This window comes from Salvelinus sp. IW2-2015, unplaced genomic scaffold, assembly GCF_002910315.2.
Source record: "Salvelinus sp. IW2-2015 unplaced genomic scaffold, ASM291031v2 Un_scaffold1426, whole genome shotgun sequence".
Classification (NCBI taxonomy): Eukaryota; Metazoa; Chordata; class Actinopteri; order Salmoniformes; family Salmonidae; genus Salvelinus; species Salvelinus sp. IW2-2015.
The window spans coordinates 128,535-140,682 of NW_019942900.1; the positions used below are offsets into that span (position 1 = coordinate 128,535).

At 43.4% G+C, this 12,148-nt stretch overlaps 1 protein-coding gene across 3 annotated transcripts in view; it reads right to left on the reverse strand.

Moving 5' to 3' along the window:
• The window catches only part of LOC112070784 (pre-B-cell leukemia transcription factor-interacting protein 1), a 30,651-nt gene that overhangs the window by 3,825 nt on the left and 14,678 nt on the right, over positions 1 to 12,148 (reverse strand). For 2 of the 3 annotated variants that reach the window (XM_024138236.2, XM_024138237.2), the window contains exons 3-8: positions 10,818 to 10,899; positions 10,585 to 10,667; positions 9,795 to 10,407; positions 8,850 to 9,059; positions 1,053 to 1,090; positions 17 to 109 (exon numbers count right to left, since the gene is read on the reverse strand). In XM_024138236.2, coding sequence (XP_023994004.1) covers positions 17 to 109; positions 1,053 to 1,090; positions 8,850 to 9,059; positions 9,795 to 10,407; positions 10,585 to 10,667; positions 10,818 to 10,899 — 1,119 coding nt within the window. The remainder of the gene's footprint in view (positions 1 to 16; positions 110 to 1,052; positions 1,091 to 8,849; positions 9,060 to 9,794; positions 10,408 to 10,584; positions 10,668 to 10,817; positions 10,900 to 12,148) is intronic. The other variant, XM_024138238.2, reaches the window with a different exon arrangement.

The following is a 12,148-nucleotide window of genomic DNA, read 5'->3' on the forward strand; positions in this document are numbered from 1 at the left end:
TGGTTCATGGGCTGACCTGGAGTTGTGTTTCTAACTGGGAGATTTGCAGATTTTCTTGTGCCAGTTTATCCAAAAGCTCCTTCATCTCCTGAGGATCGTTTAGCCAGTCCTGTCCAGCAGAATACAAATCACAGACAATCAACACAGCATTATATACACTACTGTTCAAAGGTTTAGGGTCACTTAGAAATGTCCTTGTTTTTAAATGAAAAGCATGAAAAAAAATTGTCCATTAAAATAACAAATTGATCAGAAATACAGTGTAGACATTGTTGATGTTGTAAATGACTATTGTAGCTGGAAACGGCTGATTTTAAATGGAATATCTACATAGGCATACAGAGGCCCATTATCAGCAACCGTCACTCCTGTGTTCCAGTGGCACGCTGCGTTAGCTAATCCAAGTTAATCATTTTAAAAAGGCTAATTGATCATTAGAAAACCCTTTTGCAATTATGTTAGCACAGCTGAAAACTGTTGTCCTGATTAAAGAAGCAATAAAACTGGCCTTCTTTAGGCTAGTTGAGTATCTGGAGCATCAGCATTTGTGGGTTCKATTACAGGCTCAAAATGGCCAGAAACAAAGTACTTTCTTCTGAAACTCATCAGTCTATTCTTGTTCTGAGAAATGAAGGCTACTCCATGTGAGAAATTKCCAAGAAACTGAAGATCTCGTACAACGCTGTATACTACTCCCTTCACAGAACAGCGCAAACTGTCTCTAACCAGAATAGAAAAAGTGGGAAGGTCCCGGGGCACAACTGAGCAAGAGGACAAGTACATTCGAGTGTCTAGTTTGACAAACAGACGCCTCACAAGTCCTCGTCTGGCAGCTTCATTAAATAGTACCCGCAAAACACCAGTCTGAATGTCAACAGTGAAGAGGCGASWCCGGGATGCTGGCCGTCTAGGCAGCATTCCGGGGCATGCCCCTTTTATATCATTCGATTACACATTCTTATCTCTAGGTTTGTCCAGTTCCTTTAACTTCCATCCCAATACAACATTGTTGAAAGTGACGATGACCGAGAAGGTAGGATAGAGCAACAGACCTGGTTTTGTTCTTTCCCACTCAGCTCATCCGAGTCATCTGTCAAAAAAGAAAAAAATACATCAAACCACATTTTCCAAACTTATGTAAYGTATATCAACACACCTGCATATGTTTGGTCATCCAAAAGGCAAAGCCCATTTTTAACTACTCTACCAGAGCATAACATTGTTGGGAAGATATTTGGTCATTGGCACAATCTCTGACTATTTGCATGCCTGACCAAACATCAAATCAAATGTTATTTGTCACATGCGSCGAATGAAACAGGTGTAGACCTTGATGTGAAATGCTTACTTACAAGCCCTTAACCAACAATGCAGTTTAGAAAATATTTATTAAATAAAGTAAAAAAATAACAAAATATCAAGGCTATATATTTTTTTTATTTCATTTAACCAGGTAGGCCAGTTGAGAACAAGTTCTCATTTACAACTGCGACCTGGCCAAGATAAAGCAAAGCAGTGTGACACAAAACAACAACACAGAGTTACACATGGAATAAACAAATGTACAGTCAATAACACAATAKAAAAGTCTATATACAGTGTGTGCAAATGAGGTAAGATTAGGGAGGTAAGGCAATAAATAGGCCGTATTGGCAAAGTAATTACAATTTAGCAATTAAACACTGGAGTGATAGATGTGCTGCTGATGATGTGCAAGTAGAAATACTGGTGTGCAAAATAGCAAAAATGTAAATAAAAGCATTATGGGGATGAGGSAGATAGTTGGATGGGCTATTTACAGATGGGCTGTGTACAGCTGCAGCGATCAGTAAGCTGCTCAGATAGCTAAGGCTTAAAGTTAGTGAGGGAGATATAAGTCTCCAACTTCAGCGATTTTTGCAATTCGTTCCAGTCATTGGCAGCAGAGAACTGGAAGGAAAGGCGGCCAAAGCAGGTGTTTGCTTTGGGGATGACCAGTGAGATATACCTGCTGGAGCACGTGCTACGGGTGTTGCTATGGTGACCAGTGAGCTGAGATAAGGCGGAGCTTTAMCTATCAAAGACTTATAGATGACCTGSAGCCAGTGGGTCTGGCAACGAATATGTAGCGAGGGCCAGCCGACGAGAGCATACAGGTCACAGTGGTGSGTGGTATATGGGGCTTTGGTGACAAAACGGATGGCACTATGATAGACTGCATACAGTTTACAGAGTGTTGGAGGCTATTTTGTAAATGACATGTCGAATGACATGTCGAAGTCGAGGATCGGTAGGATAGTCAGTTTTAAGAGCGTATGTTTGGCAGCGTGAGTGAAGGAGGCTTTATTGCGAAATTTATTGCGATTTAATTTTGGATAAGAGATGTTCAAAATGAGTCTGGAAGGAGAGTTTACAGTCTAGCCAGACACCTAGAATATGTGGACAACTACAAATACCTAAGTCAGAACCGTCCAGAGTAGTGATGCTAGTCGGGTGGGCGGGTGCGGGCAGCGAACGGTTGAAAAGCATGCATTTGGTTTTACTAGCGTTTAAAGAGCAGTTGAGGCCACGAAGGAGTGTTGTATGGCATTGAAGCTCGTTTGGAGGTTAGTTAACACAGTGTACAAAGAAGGGCCAGATGTATACAGAATGGTGTCGTCTGCGTAGAGGTGGATCAGGGAATCACCCGCAGCAAGAGCCGACATCGTTGATAATACAGAGAAAGAGTCGGGCCGAGAATTGAACCCTGTGGCACCCGCATAGAGACTGCCAAAGGTCCGGACAACAGGCCCTCCGATTTGACACACTGAACTCTGTCTGAGAAGTAGTTGGTGAACCAGGCGAGGCAGTCATTTGAGAAACCAAGGCTGTCGAGTCTGCCGATAAAAATACGGTGATTGACAGAGTCAAAGCCTTGGCCAGGTCGATGAAGATGGCTGCACATACTGTCTTTTATCGATGGCGGTTATGATATCGTTTAGTACCTTGAGCGTGGCTGAGTGCACCCGTGAACAGCTCGAAAACCGGATTACACAGCGGAGAAAGTACGGTGGGATTCGAAAGGGTCAGTGATCTGTTTATTAACTTGGCTTCCGAAGACTTTAGAAAGGCAGGGCAGGGTGGATATAGGTCTATAATAGTTTGGGTCTAGAGTGTCACCCACTTTGAAGAGGGGGATGACCGCGGCAGCTTTCCAATCTTTAGGGATTCGGACGATACGAAAGAGAGGTTGAACAGACTGATAATAAGGGTTGCAACAATGGCAGCGGATAATTTTAGAAAGAGAGGGTCCAGATTGTCTAGCCCAGCTGATACGTACGGGTCCAGGTTTTGCAGCTCTTTCAGAACATCTGCTATCTGGATTTGGGTGAAGGAGAAGCTGGGAGGCTTGGGCAAGTAGCTGCGGGGGGGCGGAGCTGTTGGCCGGGTTTGGGGTAGCCAGGAGGATAGCATGGCCAGCCGTAGAGAAAGGCATATCGAAATTCTCATTTATCGTGGATTTATCGGTGGTGACAGTGTTACCTAGTCTTAGTCTCACACGGTCTCACACGGTCCCGTGTGCTCAGTTGGTAGAGCATGGCGCTTGCAACGCCAGGGTTGTGGGTTCATTCCCCATGGGGGGACCAGGATGAATATGTATGAACTTTCCAATTTGTAAGTCGCTCTGGATAAGAGCGTCTGCTAAATGACTTAAATTAAATGTTAAATTGTCTTAGTGCAGTGGGCAGCTGGGAGGAGGTGCTCTTATTCTCCATGGACTTTACAGTGTCCCAAAAGTTTTTGGGAGTTAGAGCTACAGGACGCAAATTTCTGTTTGAAAAAGCTAGCCTTTGCTTTCCTGACTGACTGCGTGTATTGGTTCCCGACTTCCTTGAAAAGTTGTATATCGCGGGAACTATTTGATGCTAGTGCAGTCCGCCACAGGATATTTTTGTGCTGGTCGAAGGCAGTCAGGTCTGGAGTGAACCAAGGGCTATATCTGTTCTTAGTTCTACATTTTTTGAAAGGGGCATGCTTATTTAAGATGGTGAGGAAATTACATTGACTCGGTACTCGTACTCCTCGTATATAGCCTCGTTATTGTTTTTTMTTTTGTTAGTACTTCCTTTTTTACTTAGCAAATACTTTTTAGCTCTGCACTTTTGGGAATGGGCTCATAAGTAAGCATTTCACTGTAAAGTCCACATCTGTTGTATTCGACGCATGTGACCAATAAAATTTGATTTGATTTAGTCGTTGCATAAGTATTCATCCACTTTGTTTAGGCACGCCTAAATTACTTCAGAAGTAACATTTGGCTTAACAAATCACATACGTTATATGGAATCGCTCTGTGTGAAATAGGGGTTTTCATGATTTTTRAATGACTACCYCTTACTCCGTCCATCTTTAAAAAAAGGTCCCTCAGGCAAGTATTGAATTTCAAGCACAGATTACACTACAAAGGACCAGGGATATTTTCAAAAGCCTCATAAAGAAGGGCAGTGATTGGTAGATGGGTAACAATAACAAATCAGACATCAAATATATACAGTACCAGTCAAAAGTTGACACACCTACTCATTCCAGGGATTCTTTATTTTTTACAATTTTTCTACATTGTAGAATAGTGAAGACATCAACACTATTAAATAACACATATGGAATCATGTAGTCACCAAAAGAGTCTTCAAAGTAGCCACCCTATGYCTTGACAGCTTTGCACACTCTTGGCATTCTCTCAACCAGCTTCATGAGGTGCCTTGTTAAAAGTGAATGTGTAATTTATTTCCTTCTTATTGTGTTTGAGCCAATCAGTTGTGTTGTGACAAGGTAGGGGTGGTATTTTACCAAATAGGTCTAAGTCCATATTATGGCAAAAACAGCTCAAATAAGCAAAGAGAAAAAGTCTATCATTATTTTAAGACATGAAGGTCAGTCAATCTGGAAAATGTCAAGAACTTTGGAAGATTCTTCAAGTGCAGTTGCAAAAACCATCAAGTGCTATGATGAAACTGGCTCTCACGAGGACCGCCACAGGAAGGGAAGACCTTGAGATATCCTCTGCAGCAGAGGATAAGTTCATTAGAATTACCAGCCTCAAAAATTGCAGCTCAAATAAATGCTTCACAGAGTTCAAGCAACAGACATCTCAACATYACTGACACTGTCAGTGATTTATTTAGAATTCAAGGCACACTTAACCAGCATGGCTACCACAGAATTCTGCAGCAAAAAGCCTTCCCATCTGGTTTGCGCTTAGTGGGACTATCATTTGTCCCAACACACCTYCAGGCTGTGTACGGGCTATTTGACCAAGAAGGAGAGTGATGTAGTGCTGCAGATGACCTGGCCTCCACAATCACCCGACCTCAATCCAATCGAGATGGTTTGGGATGAGTTGGACCGCAGAGTGGAAAAAGCAGCTAAAATTTCAGCCTATGTGCTAACTCCTCCAAGACTGTTGGAAAAGCATTCCAGGTGAAGCTGGTTGAGAGAATGCCAAGAGTGTGCAAAGCTATCATCAAAGCAAAGGGTGTTTACTTTGAAGACCACCTGGGTTTACGGACATTCAATCTCTCCCTATCCCAGTCCGCCATCCCCACATGCTTCAAGATGCCCATCATTGTTCCTTTACCCAAGAAAGCAAAGGTAACGGAACTAAATGACTATCGCTCTGTAGCACTCACTTCTGTCATCATGAAGTGCTTTGAGAGACTAGTCAAGGTGGATCATATCACCTCCACCTTACCTGACACCCTAGACCCACTTCAATTTGCGTACTGCCCCAATAGGTCCACAGCCGCTGCAAATCGCAATGCACACTAACCTATCACATATGGACAAGAGGAATACCTACATAAGAATGCTTTTCATTGACTATAGTTCATCTTTCAACACCATAGTACTCTCCAAGCTCATCATTACGCTCGGGGCCTTGTATCTGAACCCCGCCCTCTGCAACTGGGTCCTGGACTGATGCCCCCAGGTGATGAAGGTAGGAAACAACACCTCCACTACGCTGATCCTCAACACAGGTGCCACACAAGGGTCTGTGCTCAGCCCCCTCCTGTACCCCCTGTTCACCCATGACTGCGTTGCCACGCAGGCCTCCAACTCAATCATCAAGTTTACAGACAACACAACAGTAGTAGGCCTGATTACCAACAATGACTAAACAGCCTACAGGGAGGTGGGTGAGGGCCCTGGCAGAGTGGTGCCAGGAAATKARCCTCTCCCTCAACATCAACAAAAGGAGCTGATCGTGGACTTGAGGAGATAGCAGAGGGAGCATGCCCCTAATCCACATCAACGAAACCACAGTGGAGAAGGTGAAAAGCTTCAAGTTCCTCGGCTTACACATCACTGACAATCTGAAATGGTCCACCCACACAGACAGTGTGGTGAAGGCACAACAGCGCCTCTTCAAGAAATTCGGCTTGGCTCCTAAGACTCACCAACTTTTACAAATGCACAATTGAGAGCATCCTGTCGGGCTGTATCACCACCTAGTAYGGCAAATGGACCGCCCGCAAATGCAGGGCTCTACAGAGGGTGGTGCGGTCTGCCCAAAGCATCACCGGGGGCACACTGCCTGCCCCCCAGGACACCTACAGCCCCCGATTTCACAGGAAGGCCAAAAAGATCATCAAGGACATCAACCACCCAAGCCACGGCCTGTTCCCCCGCTGTCATCCAGAAGGCAAGGTCAGTACAGGTGCATCAAAGCTGGAACCGAGWGACTGAGACAAAGCTTCTATCTCAAGGCCATCACTAGCTGGCTACCACCGGTTACTCAACCCTGCACCTTAGAGACTGCTGCCCTATGTACATAGACATGGAATCACTAGTCACTTTATTAATGTTTACATACGGTTTTACTAATTTCATATGTATATACTGTATTTTGGTCAATGCCACTCCAACATTGCTCATCCTAATATTTAAATATTTCTTAATTCCATTATTTTACTGTGTGTATTGTTGTGAACTGTTAGTTACTACTGCACTGTTGGAACTAGGAATACAAGCATTTCGCTACACCCACAATAACATCTGCTAAATATGTGTATGTGACCAATACAATTTGATTTATATTAKGTTTGTTTTTTGATATACACTTTGACAGAGTATTTTGTGTAGATCATTGACAATTTTTAAAAATCCAACTTAGTAACACAAAATGTGAAGAAATCCAAGGGGGCTGTAGACTTTAGGCATTAGGAAAGTAGTCAGATCCCTTGACTTTTCCCACATTTTGTTACKTAACAGTCTTATTCTAAAATGGATTCAATCGTTTTTCCTCCCACTCAATCTACACACAATACCCCATTATGACAAAGAAGAAAAAGGGGTAATTCTTTGGGACAAATTTATAAAAACTATTTTATTTAAATTAAATTACATTTATATAACTATTCAGACCCTTTACTCAGTACTTTGTTTATCACACCGTTGGCAGTGACAACAGCCTCAAGTCTTCTTGGGTATGACGCTATAAGCTTGGCACACCTGTATTTGGGGAGTTTCTCCCATTCTTCTCTGCASATCCTCTCAAGCTCTGTCAGGTTGGATGGGGAGCATCGCTGCACAGCTATTTTCAGGTCTCTCCAGAGATGTTCGATCGGGTTCAAGTCAGGGCTCTGGCTGGGCCATTCAGACTTGTCCCGAAGCCACTCCTGCGTTGTCTTAGCTGTGTGCTTAGGGTCATTATCCTGTTGGAAAGTGAACATTCACCCCAGTCTGAGGTCCTGGGYGCTCTGGAGCAGGTTTTCATCAAGGATCTCTCTGTACTTTGCTCCGTTCATCTTTCCCTCGATCCTGACTAGTCTCCCAGTCCCTGCAGCTGTAAAACATACCCACAGCATGATCCTGCCACCACCATGCTTCACCGAAGGGATGGTGCCAGGTTTCCTCCAGATGTGACGCTTGGCATTCAGGCCAAAGGGTTCAATCTTGGTTTCATCAGACCAGAGAATCTTGTTTCTCATGGTCAGTCCTTAGGCAAACTCCAAGAGGGCTGCCATGTGCCTTTTATTGAGGAATGGCTTCCGTCTGGCCACTACCATAAAGGCCTGATTGGTGAAGTGCTGCAGAAATGATTATCTTTCTGGAAGGTTCTCACATCTCCATAGAGGAACTCTGGAGCTCTTTCAGAGTGACCTTCGGGTTCTTGGTCACATCCCTAACCAAGGCCGTTCTCCCCCCATTGCTCAGTTTGGTGGTTTCAAACTTCTACCATTTAAGAATGATGTTGGCCACTGTGTTCTTGGGGACCTTCAATGCTGCAGAAAGTGTTTGGTACCCTTCCCCAGATCTATGACTCGACACAATCCTGTCTCGGAGCTCTACAGACAATTCCTTCGACCTCATGGCTTGGTTTTTGCTCTGACTTGCACTGTCAACTGTGGGACCTTACATAGACAGGTGCGTGCCTTTCCAAATCATGTCCAATCAATTGAATTGACCACAGATGGACACCAATCAAGTTGTAGAAACATCTCAAGGATGATCAATGAAAACAGGATGCACCTGAGCTCGATTTCAAGTCTCATAGCAAAGGGTCTGAATACTTATGTAAATAAGGTATCTGTTTTTTATATTTAATACATTAGCAAACTAAAAACCTGTTTTCACTTTGTCATTATGGGGTGTTGATGTGTAGATTGATAAGAAAAAAAATATTGAATCAGTTTTAGAATAAGGCTGTAACAACATGTGGAAAAAGTCAAGCGGTCTGAATACTTCCGAATGCAATAAGTCATAGATTTGATCATAAGAATGAAATTGACGCATTGTTCAGTCTGTGTGTGTATTAAAAAATGTCCATTCCATAAGAAAATAAATGGAAAAAGATTACACTAGCAAAATCTGGTTAAAGTTGAACTCACCGGAGAGGAAGAGGGACCCTAGACAGAGCAGGACAAGGCCACACACAATGCATGTGTTCATAGAGAAGCCCTTCTCTTTCCTCTCTGCCATTTTGAACTCCACCTCTTCATCTTCCGATGCCATTTCTGGTGCCACATATCTCCTCCTCAGAGCAACTCCTTCCTCAGAACTCGTGTCAGCTCTTCCAAAGTCAAAGCTACTGGGAGATTCTAGCAGAGGGACAGAAGAGAAGAACAGAAAGATCGATGATAAGCTAAATTAAACAAAATCATGCACTAAAGCTATTGAAAATKTTATACAAAAGTGTTAGATGGTAGAATGCTCTGAATGTAGATATATCTTGTGTGTAATTCTAACGCAAATTTTGTTTTTGTAACTGTTCGTTGAGTCGCGGTGTGTTAACACCCATGTGTTTTTTGAATTTGGATGAGCTGGAGTCGGATGGAGGCTCGGATACTGAGCCTGAAATCGACTATGGCAATGACAATGTGGGGTCTTCWTCTGATTCTGATGTTGATTTTCTTTCACATGTCTGTTTTGCATTATTTATCAACCATTGGTGTTTATGGCAAATTCTTTAACTGGATAGGATTCTATTACTCATCAAATGTACAAATAAAACGTGTTGCAGTAGACCTTTGTAGAATAATACAGAACATATTCGTACGTGCATGTTATGTACTTCAAAATATACAAATATTCAATATAAACTAATTATTCCTAAGACATAACTACATTCAATCAAATTATTATTTTGTACAATGGTATTTATTCAGTTTGATTACAACCCAGTAGGGGAATCTGATGCGTAGACTAAAGGGGACACCAGACAACATTCTTTATCAGGTACTTGTAGGATGAAAAACCATGATGTTCTAGTGTTAATTGTATGCCATATCTCAGAAAATGTTTTCTGATTTCCAACCTAGTGTATAAATCCATACCGTCTTCCTTTGGTATATCAGTCACTTTTTCAGGCAATTCAGTCTCCTCCTTTTCCACTGCTGGCTCTTCTGCTGACTCCTCTGAACCAATGGTCTCTGGAGGAGGACCATCAGGGGCTGGGCTTTCTGGAGCAGCATGGGGTTCTGGGGCAGGGCTTAGAGGCTCCTCAGAGCTCTCTGGGAGGGGGCCAATATCAGTGACAGTGTCAGATTGGGAGCCCGTTGGGGTGACAGAGTCTGTGTGAATGCTTATGTCAGATTCGGCACTAGTTTCTAGGGCAARACTCTCAGGTACAGGGCCTGGAACAGTGTGGGTATCAAGAGGAGAGCTCTCAGGGACAGGGCTTAACTCAGGCTCAACCTCTGAGGGAGGTGGTTCTGTGAAGGGAACATTCAGTGGCACAACCAGGTCGACATGAGTGACAAAGGGCATGGCTGCGAGTTGCTCATTGTCAGTGGGGGAGCTGGTTACCATATCATGGATGATGGGGGGTTCAGGCTGACTCGCCAGGTCARGGTCAAGGGGCGCATGGCTAGACGGGGATGGGCTTAACAGGGTAGGGATGGAAGGGACAGGGCCCTCGCAGATATCAGGAGTCGTTTCCTGGCAAACCTGGGAATCAGAGGAGAATAAAAWGCACAAACCCTTTATAGTAATTGGTAATAACGAGTTATAACCATAGACATCCTATGCCATATAACACAAGACACCATTTTGAACGTTGTATGATGAAAGATCATGCTGTGAGAACGATACCCTCAGAAAGCAATGTGTTCATCAGGGACTCACAGTACAGACCTGTTGGCCCTCCTCTGACAGAACTGTTTGTATTGGAGTCTCCGGGTCACTTGGCTTAGACTCCACAGTGGCCCCTGGAACAGCATCCAACAAAACATTAATAACATAACATGAATAACATCCACACAACTTCATTATGCAACATCCCATACATTTGGACAATAAGAGAATAATCCACACAGAAAGCATAGAGAAAGTGTCAGTGKAAGATTGAGATCAGGTACCTGTGACTTCCTCTGACAGACTAGGGACATCACAAAGACTCTCAGTCCCATCATCCACTGGACCCACGCTCTCAGCAGCTTCCTGAGGGCATAGGGTTCTCATGGTCAACTCAACCTTTGTCTATTCACCTCACCATTCATTCATTCATTCCCACTGCCACTGATACAGAATATGTGGGTAAAGTGGAAATCTAATTAAAAACTCACAGCATTGAATCAAATGCTGTGTTGAGGTGATCAGCCTATTCTTTTGTCATAACATTTGGCAAGGTGTCAGCACCAGACCTCAATTTCAAATACTTTTGAGCATTTGCTYGAGTATGCCTGGAGCAGGGTTGCCATGGCCACGGTTTCCCACAAATTGGGCTACTTTGAAAAACAATGTCGTGGGTGAAATTGTATTGGTTGCGGGTTTTTGGGCTACTTCTAAGTTGCACTGCAGCCGCTATGACATTTCTCTTTAAAGGCAGTGAGGCAGGCTGTTGCTGTGTCTGTGTGGGCCTGATGGGGAGGGCTTGGAGGGATGTCTGAGAGTGTGTTGAGAGCGCTGCAACAGGCAGCCGAGTCCACTAGTCACGTGARTGACGACAGAGCAGAGCGCGTGCAATCGTGAGAACTTCTTACCAGTTGTAGGACATTTAGATTGTCCTTACGGAGACCTCTTTTTTTACCAATTTTCCATAAAACATTAACAACCTAGAACTGATGCGCATCAAGAAATAACAGCGACAAAGCACTGGGAAAYGACTATGGGCGCATTAGATACATTTGCTCGGAGGYGGTTTCAATTCCATTCCAATGTCGACTTTGCTTATAAGCCGTGTCAAGCGRAGTGTTTTACCCATGCTCAGTTCTAGGGTCTCGAGGGGCTGGMCATTTGAAATGGAAGTTACGAAACTCCCTTGCGTGCTTCTGTTATGGGAGGAAAAAGTCCTCAATGAAACTGACATTAAAATGTGGAGAATGATACATTTGCATCTGTAGCCTATTCATTTATATGCCATTGTGGGCTACTGGAGCCTATCATTTGATCCAATAAATGTCAAAATGATGCCATTACCTGAGCCATCTCAAATCAATGTGTGCCACTTGTGTAGCCTACTTGGACATGGCAAACAGATTTAAATAGTCTATAACTTCAGTTTATTGTTGTTGTAGCCCTTTGCTTATATGCAATTATTAATGGCCATGTTTCGTTAATTAAATTGGAAGTCGTCAAAGCTCTATCGCATTTGCCGATCAGTTGTTAGAAAACAATTAGATTGACGTAACAGTCAGATTAGGTTACAGTTMAAAAAATGTATAAAACACTGGCTGTTGTTGACAAGCAA